General features: G+C 35.8%; 1 protein-coding gene across 1 annotated transcript in view; it reads right to left on the minus strand.

The window, feature by feature from the left end:
- The window catches only part of LOC149554537 (serine/threonine-protein phosphatase BSL3-like), a 110,471-nt gene that overhangs the window by 44,136 nt on the left and 49,673 nt on the right, over nt 1-16,662 (minus strand). The window contains exons 8-11 of the mRNA XM_089828581.1: nt 15,715-15,784; nt 6,978-7,079; nt 6,803-6,884; nt 6,511-6,684 (exon numbers count right to left, since the gene is read on the minus strand). Coding sequence (XP_089684707.1) covers nt 6,511-6,684; nt 6,803-6,884; nt 6,978-7,079; nt 15,715-15,784 — 428 coding nt within the window. The remainder of the gene's footprint in view (nt 1-6,510; nt 6,685-6,802; nt 6,885-6,977; nt 7,080-15,714; nt 15,785-16,662) is intronic.

Raw genomic sequence — 16,662 nt, forward strand, 5'->3', positions numbered from 1 at the left:
TCCATTTATTCTCATGAGAGATGGATTCATGTTGAATCACTACTCATGAAACATGGGTCAATGAGTTTGACTCAAAAATCACACAGTTAACTCTTGATAGCAATATCACAATTTGACTTGCTGTGGAAATTATCTCCTACTTATCAATTGATGAGTTTAAGGGGCTTTCTAATGAATGGTTCATAAGGCACAACACTTGGAAGGTTTTGCAAATGGGGTTGCAAGCTTTGGGTTTAACCATGGAGGAAACTCCGTAGTTAAGTGCGCTCAGGCTGGAGTAGACTGGGCTGGGTGACCTCCCGGGAAGTCCCGTTACTTCACCCCTGTGAGCATCACCTAGATCCAATGAGTGCTAAGTGTTCCATTTATTCTCATGAGAGATGGATTCATGTTGAATCACTACTCATGAAACATGGGTCAATGAGTTTGACTCAAAAATCACACAGTTAAATCCTGATAGCAATATCACAAGGTGAGCCCTTTTAGAATTGGTGCAGCTTCACCACTTTGGCATTATATAACAATGGTTAAAGCACTACTTGGTGCTGGGAGTTTAATTTAGTGGTGTAACCATTGTAACATATAGTATTCAAGCTCATACATTCTAGTAAGGGAGCTAGTTGGGATGGGCTGCCAAAGCATTAAAAATTGCAATATGCTATGGAACAAGAGGAATCTGATAGATGAAGAAACAAAGGAAACAGTATGCAATCCCCTACCAAGACAAGCTCAAGGAGACCTCCTAGTAGCTTGGTAAAATCCGTTATCCCACATCCTTTCTTCCCAATGCCACCACCTTCTAAGCCAAAAATTGTTAAATGAAAAGAAGCCCATTATATGTCGCCTTCAAAAATGAAATAAGAGAGATTGCTGATCAGAGTGTTGCTCATTGCATTTATTCCAATAGGCTTCCATTCAACATTGTTAGATCATCTTATCAACAAGAGATGGTAACTACCCTTTGCAATACTCCTTTAGATTATGTATGAAAAGGTGTTAACGACCTTATCAACAAAGGAGGAAGCCTTGATAGAGACACAATTGAGAGTGATCAAGGATACATCAATTTCTAATGGATGGAAAGTGAAAGATGCACTTGAATGGGCAATGGTCTTGAAAGCAGTGAATTGTGAGAGGCAAGGGAAAGATGCAGGTTTCATTGCTAATATCCTCATGGAATCATTTCTGATGGTGGGGGCTACAAATGTTGCCCAAGTCCAAATGGAAAAAAGCTAAAAATTGGGGCAATTGGGGCTATAGTGGATGCCACATATAATCACATTTTTTGGACACCATGAACAGTTCAGTCACTCAACCCAATCAGGCAAAAGATTGGCACTCAAATTGAATAGGTCAAAAAGAATTGCATAGAGGCCGAGGAGATACAAATGTTTGTGACTAATCATCACATGATACAAAAGCCATATTCAAGACCTCTTCTTTGAATTTGTTGAAGATAATTTAAGTTTGCTTTTATTTTTTAGTTTTGATTTTAAAAAACTTATAGTTGAACTCGATATATGACATGTATGTTTTATGCCAATTTACGTTGTTGAAACAAGTTTGCATCTCCACAATTGACTTGTGAAGCTGCGAGATGCCTTGTGTGTTATCGTCATCAACACTTTGTGGAGCGTATGGAGGCAATCAAACATAGAAAGCCTAGAGAGAAAAAGCATTGATCCTTGATGACGAAAGGTAGATTCGTGCAAAATATGTTTTTAAATTCACCTAGCCCATCAAGAGCAAGATTAGGTATGCTGACACTGATTGGCCATGTTTGGGTGAAATTTATGATGGCATGGACCCCATGAAGGAGAACATAAAAACAATAATAGTGGCCAGGGAATATACAAATACATTTTTAGAAGTTGTGGAAAAAACTATTGTAGACTGTTAGAACAAATGACCACCACCTTACTTCTCTTGGCACATGCTTTGTCATCAAGGTTTTACAGCCAAGAGATCGTTATGCAACCAAGGAGGGGGGCACCATATAGTGATACACAGGTTGCTGCTGGCTACAAGGCTGCATTTACAAAAGATATATGATGATGATAAAACTTGAAATATTGTCTTTGCCAAGTTTGCCGAAATTGCATCTCCCAAATGTCATGACACTACCACTCTTCATGCTCCATATAGGATGGATGCTGATGAGTGGTGGTATGTACATACTCAAGGCTCCATTTTCTTGCAATCTCTTGTAATTATTAAAGTTCTCTCCCAAGTTCATTCGATCATGATGCTATCATATTGAAATTAAATACTAAATGTATTCTGCAAAATTGACAAGTTGCAAGTTCTTCAGCTGAGTGGAATTGGAGTACGTACTACATCCACTTCGTCATGTAACACTGTTTGGGTGCAAAAAATCATACAGGATTTGGTCTACATACACTCCAACCTTTGCCTATTGTCATATAAGAGACTGGATTATTGTGAGGTTGTGACAAGGAATTGGAATCTAGCCCCTTAGAGTGCTGATTTAGATGCCATGGTTGCACAACTTGCCCAAGTCTCTATAGATGAACAAGAGGCAGCTCTTCAACAAAACACAGACATAGGGAGTGACCCGGCTTGTAGCTCAAATGAAGTTGAACCAACTGCTGACCTTGTATCATATGATCATGATGAATATGGCTTGTAATTTAAATTTTCTTTGTGTAATGATATTTTGAGACTTTTGCAAATTATGAATATGATATGAGGCATTTTATTTATTAATTTATTGGCAATATTGGATCTATGTGTATCATGCTTCTAACATCCTATTATTATTATATGTTTGAAGTTCTGAACTAGTGATGAATTAACATTAGACGTGTTATATGAATCTAAGATGTATATATAAATTTAAATTTTTATAATACATCAATATGCATATATATAGAGAGACACACACGTGCACACACATATATTGCATATTTCAAAATTGGCACTTTTGTCTGCTGCTAGGTCTAGGGCATTGATGTCTCAGCCAAATGTTGTCATTCATGGCAACTCAGTGCGATCCTTGCAATCTAGGCATATTTCAAGGGGTCATGATGACGCAACCAAGGAAAAACATGGACTTTTCAAGGAGGCGGGAGCTCTATTCAAGGTTGTGCTTGTAGGGTTCGTGGCTCAAGTGGTTTTGGCGTCTAAAATGCCAATCACAACAACCTTGATTGCCTCTCAAGACCCACTAAGCTTGAGGTGCTTGTCATTTCCTCTAATTGCAGTGAATCCCGTGTTGGCCTTCCTAAGGGCTCACCGCTAATCTGTGGCGTGGGACAGAATGCGGACTATGGTGAGCTCATGGGCTACCAACAATCAAGTTTTGATGACTTCCACGCCGCTGGATATGAAGAAGATACTTTGAATAGAAGAATGCAGTGAGCCAAAGTTGGGGTTTTGAACAAGATAACTCTTCCTTGACCCTCATCGATGGGCTAAGTTTTCAAGGGCACTCCAATTGCAAGAAGTCAACCTTTATTTGACACCAAGAAAGGGGCCAAACGCAGTTTGGGATGGATTGTTAGACTCTCTAGGAGGTGAACGGGAATGTTGGTTTCAATTGACAGTTGTGCACGAAAGCGGTTAACAAATAGAGTAAAGAGAGGAGCTATGAGCACAAAAAAGTTGAGCTATCTACAGAAAAAGTATATGTCTGCTTGGATGAAGAGGTTAAAGAGATGGTAGAAAATGCAAATATTTCATGGAAACAGATCAAATTGAGAGCATTGGGGTTTCTTACCTAATGTTGGAGAGCTTCAAGTTTAGATTATAGATATGTGGGCCCCATTTTGGAGGACAATGTTCATATCTATCTTGATACCGGGGTTTTTTTGTTGTGACCATTGACAATGAGCAGGACGAGAAGAAAATCTTCTATGATTCCATTGGGAGTTAGAAGAACAAATACACCCTGTTATTGAAACCGTGGTACCTAGCTCCCAACCCACCCACCAAATACTACAACAAGATTGCCCTATGGGTATGAATTCCCCTACTGCTTCAATTCTAATATGAGTCCTGTCCTAAAGCTATTAGGAATACTTCAGGTAATTTTATGAGTGTGGATGTGGGACCTCAAAAAATTAATCACTCTACTTTTCCTTGTATTTTGGTTGAGGTGGATGCTACAATATCCCTTCCAACAGAATTGTCGCTTAAACTAGCAGAAGATGTTTTCAAATGATGAATGTAGCTGTGAACTTCCCAAAGAAGACAGTACTTATACAAAGGTATCCCTTTCTGATGCAAAAAATGTTTTCAAATGATGCGTGTGGCGTGAACTTCCCAAAGAAGAGAGTGCTTAAACAAGCAACTTGGTGGAAGGATGCATCCTATAAATTCTACTCGGACAAGAAAGAAGAGGATAGTGAGTCAAAGGAAGCTTCTAAAGATGCAGATTTGGCTTTTGTTCAGGTCCCAGAATCAAACACTACAAGAAAACAAGAGATTAGCAAGAGGGAGGTTGGCAAGGGGTTTGGAGAAGATAAGTGTTAACAGGGAATGAGTAGCAATGCTCCAAAGATTACAATTAGGGATAAATCTTGTGGTAGCCCCAATGAAAAATAGTTGGAAACACAGAAGAAAGCAAAAGAGGTTGAGCCTACTCTTTTGTTTTAGAGTATGAGAAAGAGCCTTGTTTCTGATGCAGGAGGGTTGGAGACTTTAGGGAAGGAGTGTGTTCTAATCAAAGAGCCGTCCTTGACATCAAGAAATGGAGGCAATGTCTTCCATTAATGAACCCTTGGTGTGGCATAAAGAGGCTGGAAGGTTGGAAGAAGGATGTCAAGTAATTAAAGGGAAAAGAGACAAGAACGAAAACATGAATCAATTAGCAAAACTTAATCCCTGGACTTGTTCATAGCTCCTTCTATTGTTGTATTGTTTTCTTGCGAGAGGCAGTTCTCTATTTGTAACTGCCACTGATTCGGGCAAAGCTAAATCCCAGTTTACTTATAATAAAAATATAACCTTATCGCCAATATAAATATATATATATATATATATATAAGCAGAACCAGAACCCAAGGAAAAAGAATTTTCAGAACCTGCATACTGGAGCCAAAACCCGGATCTGAACCAGGGCCAGTAACTTAGGTCAAAACATTATTGATAAATAAAATTAAGAAGTGATTGTAATAAACTATTTGCATGTCATCGTTCAAAACCTGTGTGCAACCATATGCCATTCCTTCGGAAAAAAATGGTTACGGCTATATTCTCTTCTTCCACAATTGTGTGCTTGCATTCCACAACCTTCTGCTTTGTCTTACAGCTGTATTCAGTCATACTTTTGTTCATTTTATAGCTGTATGTACTTTTGTTCTTTCTATATGCAGTTTGCTGAGACGAGTTATATTTGTATACTCTTTTTTCTACAGTTGTATGCTTTCATTCTATGGATGGTAGTCACATCTGGTTCATTTTACAGCTGACCTGCTCATTCTACTGTTATATGCACTCCAAAAGAATTCATTGCCAATACTCAAAAAAGGAAATGTTTTTTAACTCCCTAATTTGAATGACTTTTTTAAAATGGTTGCCTGGCCGAGGGTGCTCGACTTGACTACTTCTTTAAAATGATCTCTGCCGGAATATATTTCAGAAAGAAAAATATAAGCTTGGTGCACTTAATACCTAAGAAAAAACGTACGAGACTTTATAATGAAAAAAGATGAAGTGACACCATCCATGCCATTTCAAAATACTTTAAAGGCAAATAAACTCTACTGAAAGGTGCATAACCATATTCAAATACTAACAAGGTTTCTAAAGAATCTAATACAAGGAGTCCAAATTTAACCCAAATGAACAAGGACTATTCACTATAAAGCATAAAATAATTAAATTAGCCACTGTTCCGCATATAAAACAACCTGATTCCCAGTGGGAAAGAGAGAAAGAAATTATATATGTGTCCACAAATGTACACCAAGTAGAATAGAAAAGATCTACATCAAGATGGGCCCTGCACAGAAAATACAATAAAGCAAACAAAAAAAGAACAAAAAGGGATGCACGGGGGTTTACCTAAAAAATATAACACCCAAACTAGTACAGCTATATATGGATGTAAGACCTCACAAAGAAATAGCAGCAAATGAAGACCACCCAAGTGGAAACCAAAATCCTTGGGTGGCAAAAGAATGCCAACTGCCTTCTTCTTCTGGAGTTTCTGCCTACATAAGGTTTTCAAGGGTAAATCACATGTCTGTGCTTTCTTTTTTAACTTTTTTATATTGCTTTCAGCTTCCAAAATTCAATACTTGTATGCAACTATCTCCATTCATGTAAAGAACATAACAACTCATTTCTAGGCATTTAATGACTAATTTATCACATTCACTTAAGAAAACTAGTTTTCTCAACAACAGGTTCATAAGAAAGATCAGGAACAGTGTTAGTGAATTAGCAATGGAATATAAGTGCTAGTTATCAGTCAGGAAACAGAAAAAATAATGAGAACATTTACACAATGTTTGAAAACAATTCTAAACAGGAACGAATTTATACCTCCCCGCAATCCACCATAAATAAAAATTAGTTCACCTACAGCTGCAGCAGCATGACGGCAGCGCCTTGTGAGTTCTGCTTCCCCACCAGCAACATCTGCACTGTATCTTCCTGTCCGAGCAGTTGTCACAACTGACTTCCTATCACACCAAACTCCAACTGCAGTATCCAAGACTAGTAACAAGCAATGCAAACAGCAATTATTACAAAAGTTGATCAGTGTTAAAAGTTTATAAAACTACTTACCCAAAAGCTATATATATTTGTAAATAAAAGCAGAATCACATAATACCTGCAACACTAGAAGCATCCTCTACCATACGACCACCTCCAAGAGCTCCGCCAGAAACATGCAGCCTTGCATTGACAAAAACCTAAGGACACAAACAAGTATTGAAAAACAAATAATAAGATACAACAAGGCAAATGTTTTTGAAGAATATTAATGCCATTAAGCACCAACTTACGGCAGCATGTTGATATCTAGGAGATGGGGATTCACCAAGTGCAATTGCCCATTCCCAACGTCCATCCCTGTGCTTTGCTAGACCATAAGCGCCCGCCAAAGGCTAGTGACACAGATAAACAACACGCGATGAATGAAAATAAGGAAGTTTTCTAGACCACAGCAGTCTAGCAAATGGAAAAATGTCATCAAGGTCTTAACAGCAATATTAAGTTAACGTATGTATACAAATTTGGCATAGTAATTAATGATTAGAGAGAACCTATATCTAAAGGTATGTTGTGCATCATCGACCAAATTCAGAAATAAAATTCTCAAATGTACTTCCATGCATTCAGGCTTCCAAATAGACAATTTTTTTTGTTTTTGCAGAGTATTGTGTAGAGGATCAGCTCCTCTGGTTGGAAGTCCATAAAGGATGGAAAATAAACTAATATAGGTTGTCATGAAATAAACAATGGCAGAAAGAAATAGCAAGCATACCTCTAACTCATATTTGTTCAATAACCATTGAGTCCCATGCTACCCCTGTTATTGCCCTTATAAGTGCAAGCATACATGTGGGAACCTGATCACTTCTCCAATGGAGGTTCATTCAAGGATGGTGCATGAGCCTAACTAGTAATCTATTCCTGTGTGGATATACAAAAGGTGCCTCAAAATACAAATCTCTATTTTTAATAATCTGTGACTTTTTTCTTGCTGCTCATGATCAACATCTTTTAATCTACACTTGTTGCTGTCGTCCAACCATCATCTCCACACTAATAGAACCATTGCATGCCATCAAAACCATAATTCTCTAACTCCAACACATATGGGTCAAGTTGTGTTTTAATCAGTTTTATTCATAATTATAGCTTGTCACTATATTACATATTGAAGTCAACTCGCATTAGGTCGAGTCATTTAAATCAGTTTTTAAAGTGTACATTTGTATAGTGAGTGTCTAATGATAGTTTTAGATTGAACTTAGATTTGGAATAGTATCATAGTGCTAGGTTGTTATTATAATATTATAATATATTGTCAATTTAGAGTCTCGAGAAGATTTATTAGTTCTTGAAAAGATATTTTGTCTAAAAGATCAAAGGAAGTATAAAAATGCAGTATGTTGTCAAAGCAAGTCAAAGCCATGTGTTATGTTGTTTGGACTCGAGCATTTTCATCTTCAACGCATGAGTTATTAACTGTCATGTCATTAAAAGTATATCTACCAAAATTCAAAAGCATTGAAAAATAATAAAAATAAAAAATGCCTCAGTTGCAACTGGACGCATTATCACTTATACACCATGCCCATCTTGAGAGGTGGCATTACAAAACTGAACCTCAAGGTCAAAATTGCTAAGTAGCAAACCTAACAGATGATAGAGGCACAATAGTTCAACGACATTCAATATCATTTTGTAATTCACTTGAGATGAGACAACAAAAATGTATTAGTGGAAAAAATATTTGTACCAAAATAACTAAAGCTGTGTCAGGTTCCCAAGTGGCAACAGTTTTCATCTCATATTGTTTGTGATCAAAGTGGCAATGATCTATAACAATGGCAACAAAAACAACACTGAGAACTTGCTCTCCATTTTTTATGTAGACATTAAATGTGTTTACCCCCAATCACAATTGTTTGTTATATATGATTGGATATGTTTTCCTTCAATCACAACTTTTGGCTGTTTGTAACTGAAAATATTTGTCTCCTATTAAATTTGTTGGCTGAATATGATTTGATGTTTTTGTTACCAATTGTAATAGTTGTGAACAAAAGTGTTTGTCCCTATTGATGATGTATAGATATGTGTAGCTATCCAAATTTGTTGTATGACCTTAGATAGATGTGTCTGTCCCTATACTTTGTTCCATGGGTTGATGTCATTGTCCTATCCTTAAATAAAGGCCAGTAAGTTTAATTCTACTACAAAAGCATAGCAAGGCAAGTTACAATATTGCTTATCACAAGTAGGTATGTATGTCTTTTTCTACATTTTTCATGTTTTCAAATCTGTCTTGTTTTCGTTTGAACCTCAATTTATTCAAAAAAAATGTTTTACTTTTAGTTTTCCACCAAAAGATTTTGGCTGCTATTGCATATAGATAACCATAGAAAATTAACTTATAGCACTTTACATGGTTTTCTGGCACTGTCAGAAAACCTGTTTAAATCCTTTGCGGGCATAAACAATCGAACATACTGTTCTACCTAAAGATGTGTCAATAAATTTTAGGGATTCTAAAATAAACTTTAAAGTTTAATTGATGAGTGTTAATATAATCAATGAAAATCATAACTTTCTTCTTTAGGCAGATGCATGAACTTTCAAGTTTTAGGGACAAATGAATTCATTTGTAACTAATAGTGGTACTCTAGCATGAACTTCTCTATAATTGTATCAGAATTTCAAATCCCTTATGCTTCCACAATACCATTCATCAATAAGAAAATTGGAAATTAAATTTATAATTATTTTATTTGTTTGAAATATTTTCGCTTCGTTGTCATGTTGCTGCTGCGAAAATAGTTCAACTAATAAAGTTTTGTAATTCCTCTCAGTAGTAAAAATTGTATCATATTTATATGTTCAACAATAGAAATTTGGTACATTTGCGTACGATGCCTTCAATCCCATGCAGAAGCAATTCACCACTGCATTCAGATAAATGACCTCCAGAGTACATTTGAAACACTAGGGTCCATTTGGTTGCTGGCATAGGAATTGGAAATTAGAATTGGGAATGGGAATGGGGATTGGGATTGGGAATGGGAATGGAAATTTGCAATTCCAAAACCATTTGGTTCAGCTGGAATTTGATTGAGAATATATTTATCCTGTGTTTGGTTGTACAAAACAAGAATAGGAATAAGTTTATACTTTGCAGCCACGGGTCACTAACCATATTTCCTCATGGTATAGAACTCTTTGCTCTGAATGAATTTCCTCCAAGATTTACAAACAGACCCCAAAGACTGAAAATATACACGATGCACTAATGCAAGATAATGCTTTGCAACATCATCAGTCAGTGCTGAACTAAGGGAGCCTTCAAAGTCAAGCTCTCAAATTCACGGGGGTGTGTGTCTTTTAGGACCAAGATCACACAGCCCTCCAACATCCAAGCTCATGCTGGGCGAACACTCTGTACACCACCGTCATACAGAGCATGATACTCCGCCCAGTGTGCAACCATTACCACACAGGCTGAACTCTCAATGTGTATTCCGCCTTCCTATCATCCAGCAACTTCAATCTCTGTAAAACATTGCTCCTATTTGGAAACCTGAGTAACCATGGACCTCAAAAAATATTAAATTTGGGAAAGTCAGATTGACAATAGGAAGAGCCTATTCCAATAAGAGGATTTTTTTGACATAGACATATGCACATTTTAGGGGCAAAATGGGAATATGTATTCCTCTTCTCAATTCCGATTTGACACACCAAACAGAGAATACAAAACATATTCTAATTTTCTCTTCCTATTCCAGTTGTATTCCAGCAACCAAACGGGCCCTAGATGGTTAGAAACAATCATCATAAAAAGGTTCTTGGAGCTCATTTGTAGTCTCTTGAATTTATTTTTTCTGATTTATTTTTGAAAAAAAAATCCTGTGTTGTTTTGAGATTTGGAATTGGTCCATCTCAACCTTCCTGAGGACAAAATCCCTCTTGGAAAATATTAGCTCTAGTGGTAAAAGATCTATCCTAACTAACTTGTTCTCTCAGAAATTCACCACTGCATTCAGATAAATGACCTCTAGAGTACATTTGAAACACTAGATGGTTTGAAAAAATCATCATAAAAAGGTTTCTTGGAGCTCATTTGTAGTCTCTTGAATTTATTTTATCTGATATTTCTTTTGAAAAAAAATCCTGTGTAGTTTTGAGATTTGGACTTGGTCCATCTCAACCTTCCTGAGGACAAAATCCCTCTTGAAGAAGATTAGCTCTAGTGCCCAAAGATCTATCCTAACTAATTTGATCTCTCAGAAAGGGATTCATTTTCCTTCTTAAGTCTTTAGGCTCACACAGATAAGAAAAAGCAGGAAAAGACAAGATGGAAAGACAGAGAAACCACAACCCTTTGAGATATTGGAAAGAATCAAGGGAGCTCATATGAAGCTATTCTATGCACTTAAGTCAAAAGGGAAGTTGTGTGATTAAGCCTGAAGGTGTAAATTTTAATTACTACCATTCTTGCACTAAAGACAAGTCCAAGTGGAGCCATGGCGAGCAAAAAATAATCCATGGACCAAGGCATATGCTAGATGTGATATTCCCATAATTGGGCATGGATAATGCAATCATGAAGAAGTAGGTAAAGGAATGAAATTAGCTTGTGGGAGTTTCTACTGGGTTAGACCTGAGGGGAAATTGAGCAATGTGTGAACAATCTTGCACTTATCTGTGGTTCACTGTTTGATATTCTCTCCTGGTATTTTAGATCTTAATCGGGCTGGAAGAATAGCTGAGACTAATATCGAATCCTGGAGGTGTTTAAGAAGCTTCACAGTGTCTTTGAATATTCCATGTTTGGGAAGCTATATTTCTGTTGAGGTTTGGACAGACCTTTTCACTTCATTGGAATGTGAACAGAGACAGCTCAATCTCAAGTCAAGAGAAGTATCTCTAAATATGAAATGTTAGTACTGCTGCTATGTACATTATATATCTGCCTCCAGCAAAACAAAGTTTTTTTAAAAGCCAAGATTGGACATGTACTTGAGAATGTCAAGAGCGGTATCTCTAATATGAAATGTTAGTACTGCTGCTATTTACATTATATATCTGGCTCCAGCAAAACAAAGTTTTTTTAAAAGCCAAGATTGGACATGTACTTGAGAATTTATTAGTCTGCAACTAAGATGCCGATGTGCCCAGAAAACCAGTGGAAGCAGAAGCGGATGCTGGGGAAGACGGAAGCAGGCATGGAAGCCCTTAGGATGCCTACCGGATGCATCCCTCATGGCTGGCAATGTCAAGGAAATTCTGAGTCTTCATGTTACTACTGTAATAATAGGCTATTTGGTGGATGCTGATGGATGGCAGGTGCCTACTGTATTGGTACAGACAGTAGTAGAGCATAGCTTTGATAGTGTACATTCATCTACATGATTGTCATGTGATCACAGCAGAGGCTGTGGCACCCAGCGGCATGGGCACAGTGGGTAACAGAAGTGGAGCACACATCCCTGTCATTGATACACTGATCAGGAGCCAGTTCCAACGGGTCCACCGATTACTTATGATTATAATTATTTTATTATTGCCTATTAATATAATGGAAGTATTTTTTGACATGGTTTATTATATTTCTTATTTAATTATATTGATATTTAATATATATTAAATGTATGATTAATATTATAATAAAATTTCATATCAGAATTCATTTATTTATTACTAATTATTAAGCTATATATAAAACTATAAATATTAATAATTAATTTAATCAAATTGATTGTAATAATAATTGTCTATAGTTTATTATTATACTTTATCATTCATTTATCGATTAATCTTGTACTTTTTTATTGTATTATTATCAACTTTATTCTAGGTAAGGGTTCATCACATGAACATAGATGTATAAGATATGCCTTATCAGATATTTCTTAAATATTTGTGACCTATAAGATATCTTGATCAATGGTGAAGTAGCATACTATTAAATGATTTAATTTTTGTAAATTCCATACAGTATCATGTAAAGTTTCTGCAAATTCTGTTCTAAAACTCAGACTTCTATTATATCCTTTTGTTCCTGAAGATGATCTTCTTAATGTCCTGAAGGTAGGAGGAGTTATCACCTTTAACTCTAATGTGAATTGTTTTATATATCTGCAATAATTCGTATAGGTATTATTGCTTGAGGGAGCAGACTTGTCTTTATTGTGTGTCCTCAAACTACAACAATACCTACCTTTTATACCATGACCAAAGGGCATGTCCCTCAAAGGGACATGACCCTCTCTAGGTCGGCTCATACTACACTTCCAGAAATCAGCGACCACTGGAGATAATTAAATATTAACTGACATAACTGTTAAGTTATAGTTAGTGTTAGACATTAACATATATCAAGAATCGCCGCCCATCCTTTCATGAAGTGTAAGGTATATAATGCCTTAAATGGTATTAGATTGAAGAAGATTATGGTGCAGTCTGCACTCTCAGACCAGTATGATATCACTGTTATAAACTTAACATATCATACACATCCAAACGCATCCGCATCCCACAAAAAAAAAAAAGTAGCATGCGCATCCGCATTTGCACCCGAATCAGTAACTTAGGTCTGCAAATAAAGGTCAAATTTCCTAAGTGTTACAGTTTTTTGTACATCAGCAAACTATTATTGATATTGCTATCTCATTTAAATACTGATAAATTGATAATTGTTAATGTATTGCACCAATGCATTATGGTACTTGTTTAATGATCATAAATTGTCATTGTCAGATGAAGTTATTTATATCTGGAAACTACTCTTAAGAACTAGCACGTAAACTGTTTGACAAAATAACCCAGCTGGAAAGGGTGAATAATTAGCAGCAAACAGGGCGGGACACTACATCATACAGGAGATAATCAATAAAATTTCATTTCGTTACAGAAATTCTTTTACTGTTGTATAGATTTAAAAAGGCACTGCAACATTACTCTATGCGGTTAGGAATGCCCTGTATCATCCACTAAGGTGAACATGGGTAGAACAATCCTGAAATATCCTGAACAATAAATCTTGCTCTCATTTAATCCCTTATATTTTGGGCAAGGCTAAAGATGTTTGAGATACATCACCCCATCTCCAAAGCATAAGGGACATATTTGAGACCACAAGGGAGAGATCCCCTTTGAAACATTGCGTTTTAATAATATGGTGTCCAGGTAAGGCACGCCAGGACAGACATCTTAAAACTGGATCTAGGGAGACCACCACTGATCTTCCGAACAGAAAATCCACTAACAAAAATCCTACAAACTTGCTTGTTTTTCAGGCATTTTAATTGCTCTAATGGAGGAGATTTGTTGCCAATTCTAAGAGGATTGTACAACTTGTTTGAACTAATGAGGTCAGTCTAATCTTCTTACCATATTCACATGAAATACCACATTGAAACAATGAACCTTCCAACCTTAGAATCAGATCCACAAACCCCTGCCTATCAGCAATCTTACTTCATTTTGTTTTGAGAAGATTCAAAAGATATCAAACAGTAATGATCTACATTTAATATGAAGAATTATTTGATAATTGATTGAAGTATGATTATGATTGTGTCTCTGAGATTCTCAAAAAACTCTTAAATGACAGCTGCCAGCATTATATAAAAGAATTTGACATTTCAAGACTATGGCACTACTCTTCAATAAAAGATAAAGATTAATGAGCAACAACTCAAGGATTTCACAACAAATCAGATAAAAAAGTTAACATGACTTTTGATAAAACACAGATGCAACAGATTGTGTTTAATAAAGAACACCTTGAGCAGCCTAGCTTTTTGCCAGTTGATTGCAACATGTTACAACTAGTTGTAACATTTGAGACTCTTAATAGACTAGTTATGCTTATAGGTATGGATAAGCTTTTATTGAAGATTTTCGCTAAAAAATCATCAAAGCTAACTAGAAAGATACTTTCATCCACGATCTTGTTGCTCCTCACAACCAAATCTCTATGTGAAAAGCTATACCTGAAGGTTCGATGAAAACTTCTCTTATTTCAAGCTTGAAGCTAGAAACAACCTATGCTTTGGCTTAGCATGTTGCATTTTGCACATTATTGCATCATCTCTTGTTATTAGTTCACAGACTAGCGGTATTCATAAATTTAGTACAAGTGGGAGGCAGGTGTTGAAAATATTAACCAAATAACCTACAGATCTGATAGTACAGACCATACTTCCTCTTCTTATATATATATATATAAACTGGCATTATATTAGATATAACTCTTCCTATACGAGCTGGTGACTTCTCATGAAGCAACATTATAATGCTTAATTAAACTAATACATAGTTAAGTGTTATTATATTTGGTTTTCCCAGATCGCCAACTTAAGGGGAGTTTAGTTAGTGCTAGTTTAGGAAGGGATATGTCCCTTTGAGGGACGTACCCTTTTGTAAGGATATATAGGAGGGTTATTGGTGCAGTTAGAGAACACACAGAAACAATTAAGTCTGCTCTTCTAAGCACCAATACCCTGCAATCAAAGTTCAGAAGATACTCTCTGTCACAAGGTTAATTTTTACTTATTATATCAGCATAAGAGAAGTTCAGTGTTCTCCATATATTACACCATTAAGGTTATTTTCTCAGCAATAAATTACACTGATCTATTTGCAGATATATAATTCCCAGATTAGAATTATAAGTGTAAACTTCATCATATTCAGAACGTAGAAGATCATTGTCAGCAATCAAAGAAGAAAATAAAAGTCTGATTCAAAGAATTCAGAATCTTTACAGCAAGGTTATTTATTTTCTTATTTTCTTGATATGCCTCGCCTCATGAGTTGACAAAATTCAGTCACATGAGAGACCAGTATACAAATAGCAAGAGGAGAGATTAACCAAAATTTATGTTTCATCTTGTACTCTTTCTGTTTTCATAACCAACAATAGAAAAGATAATATCAATAAATTTCTCAAAAAGTGCATTGCTACTAGGTTCCATAGTTCACATGCACTATTTGACATGCACATATCTAAAACTGTTAAATACATACCACATTGCTTGCATCTCTCCCTCCACAAAGTAGGAGCAAACCATCTGAACGTGCACTAGCAGTCGCATACCTGATCAATAATCATTATTATTACCTCAAAACTAGAAAAGCGCATAATAGAATGTCAAGAAGTAATTCGTGAGAATTGTTACACATATCTGAATAGGTGAAATTTGGAAATACAAACAAACTTTGACTACAAATCCTTGTAAAATTCTTCCTTACATAATTAAAAAGGAAAAGAATTCACCATCTATAAAGATTCAATTAAAATCCTATCTAACACAAAGAGGTTGCAATAAATTTGGATATCCCATTGTTAAAAATATAGAGACAAATGAAAGGTCACTTTGCAAAACAGAAGCAAACTAAACAACATACACAACAAACCAATGCTGGACTATATCACCTACAACCAGCAGAAAACACAAACAAAAAGTCACAAAGAAAGTAACAAATTCTCACATGTAATTCATACTTCATACAAACTAAGACAGACATTTTCAAAAACTAAAATTCATAGCTCCAAAGCAAGATAAAACTTTGTTCTGCGGTAATCAGCAAAGATGCTTATATATTGATTAAGAAAAAACGGCATATCCCTCTAGCCAAAATATGGCTGTTTAAAGACAATAACAAACATATGAAACAGGACGTGTAATGTGCCGTTCCTATATAAAAAAGTCAATTAGTCAATGTGTTATACAGGAGTGCATAACATAAACATTAAAATAACATACTAGAACATTTCCAGGACATACGACAGCCATAGGTTCATCCAAATTGCAACTCTGTAACCTATATCACAAAAGTTCAAAGGATCTTTCAATGTCCATCCTCTAGTCTAGTTTAGGAGGCTCCAAAATGTATTAATAACAATAAATACAGGCAAAGGGGATTGCAAGAAAGTTTCTTACAGAGCACAATCATCATTAGTAGTTCCATTTA

Source organism: Cupressus sempervirens, chromosome 5 (genome assembly GCF_028749045.1).
Source record: "Cupressus sempervirens isolate cs-2001-9-10 chromosome 5, ASM2874904v1, whole genome shotgun sequence".
NCBI classification, from domain to species: Eukaryota; Viridiplantae; Streptophyta; class Pinopsida; order Cupressales; family Cupressaceae; genus Cupressus; species Cupressus sempervirens.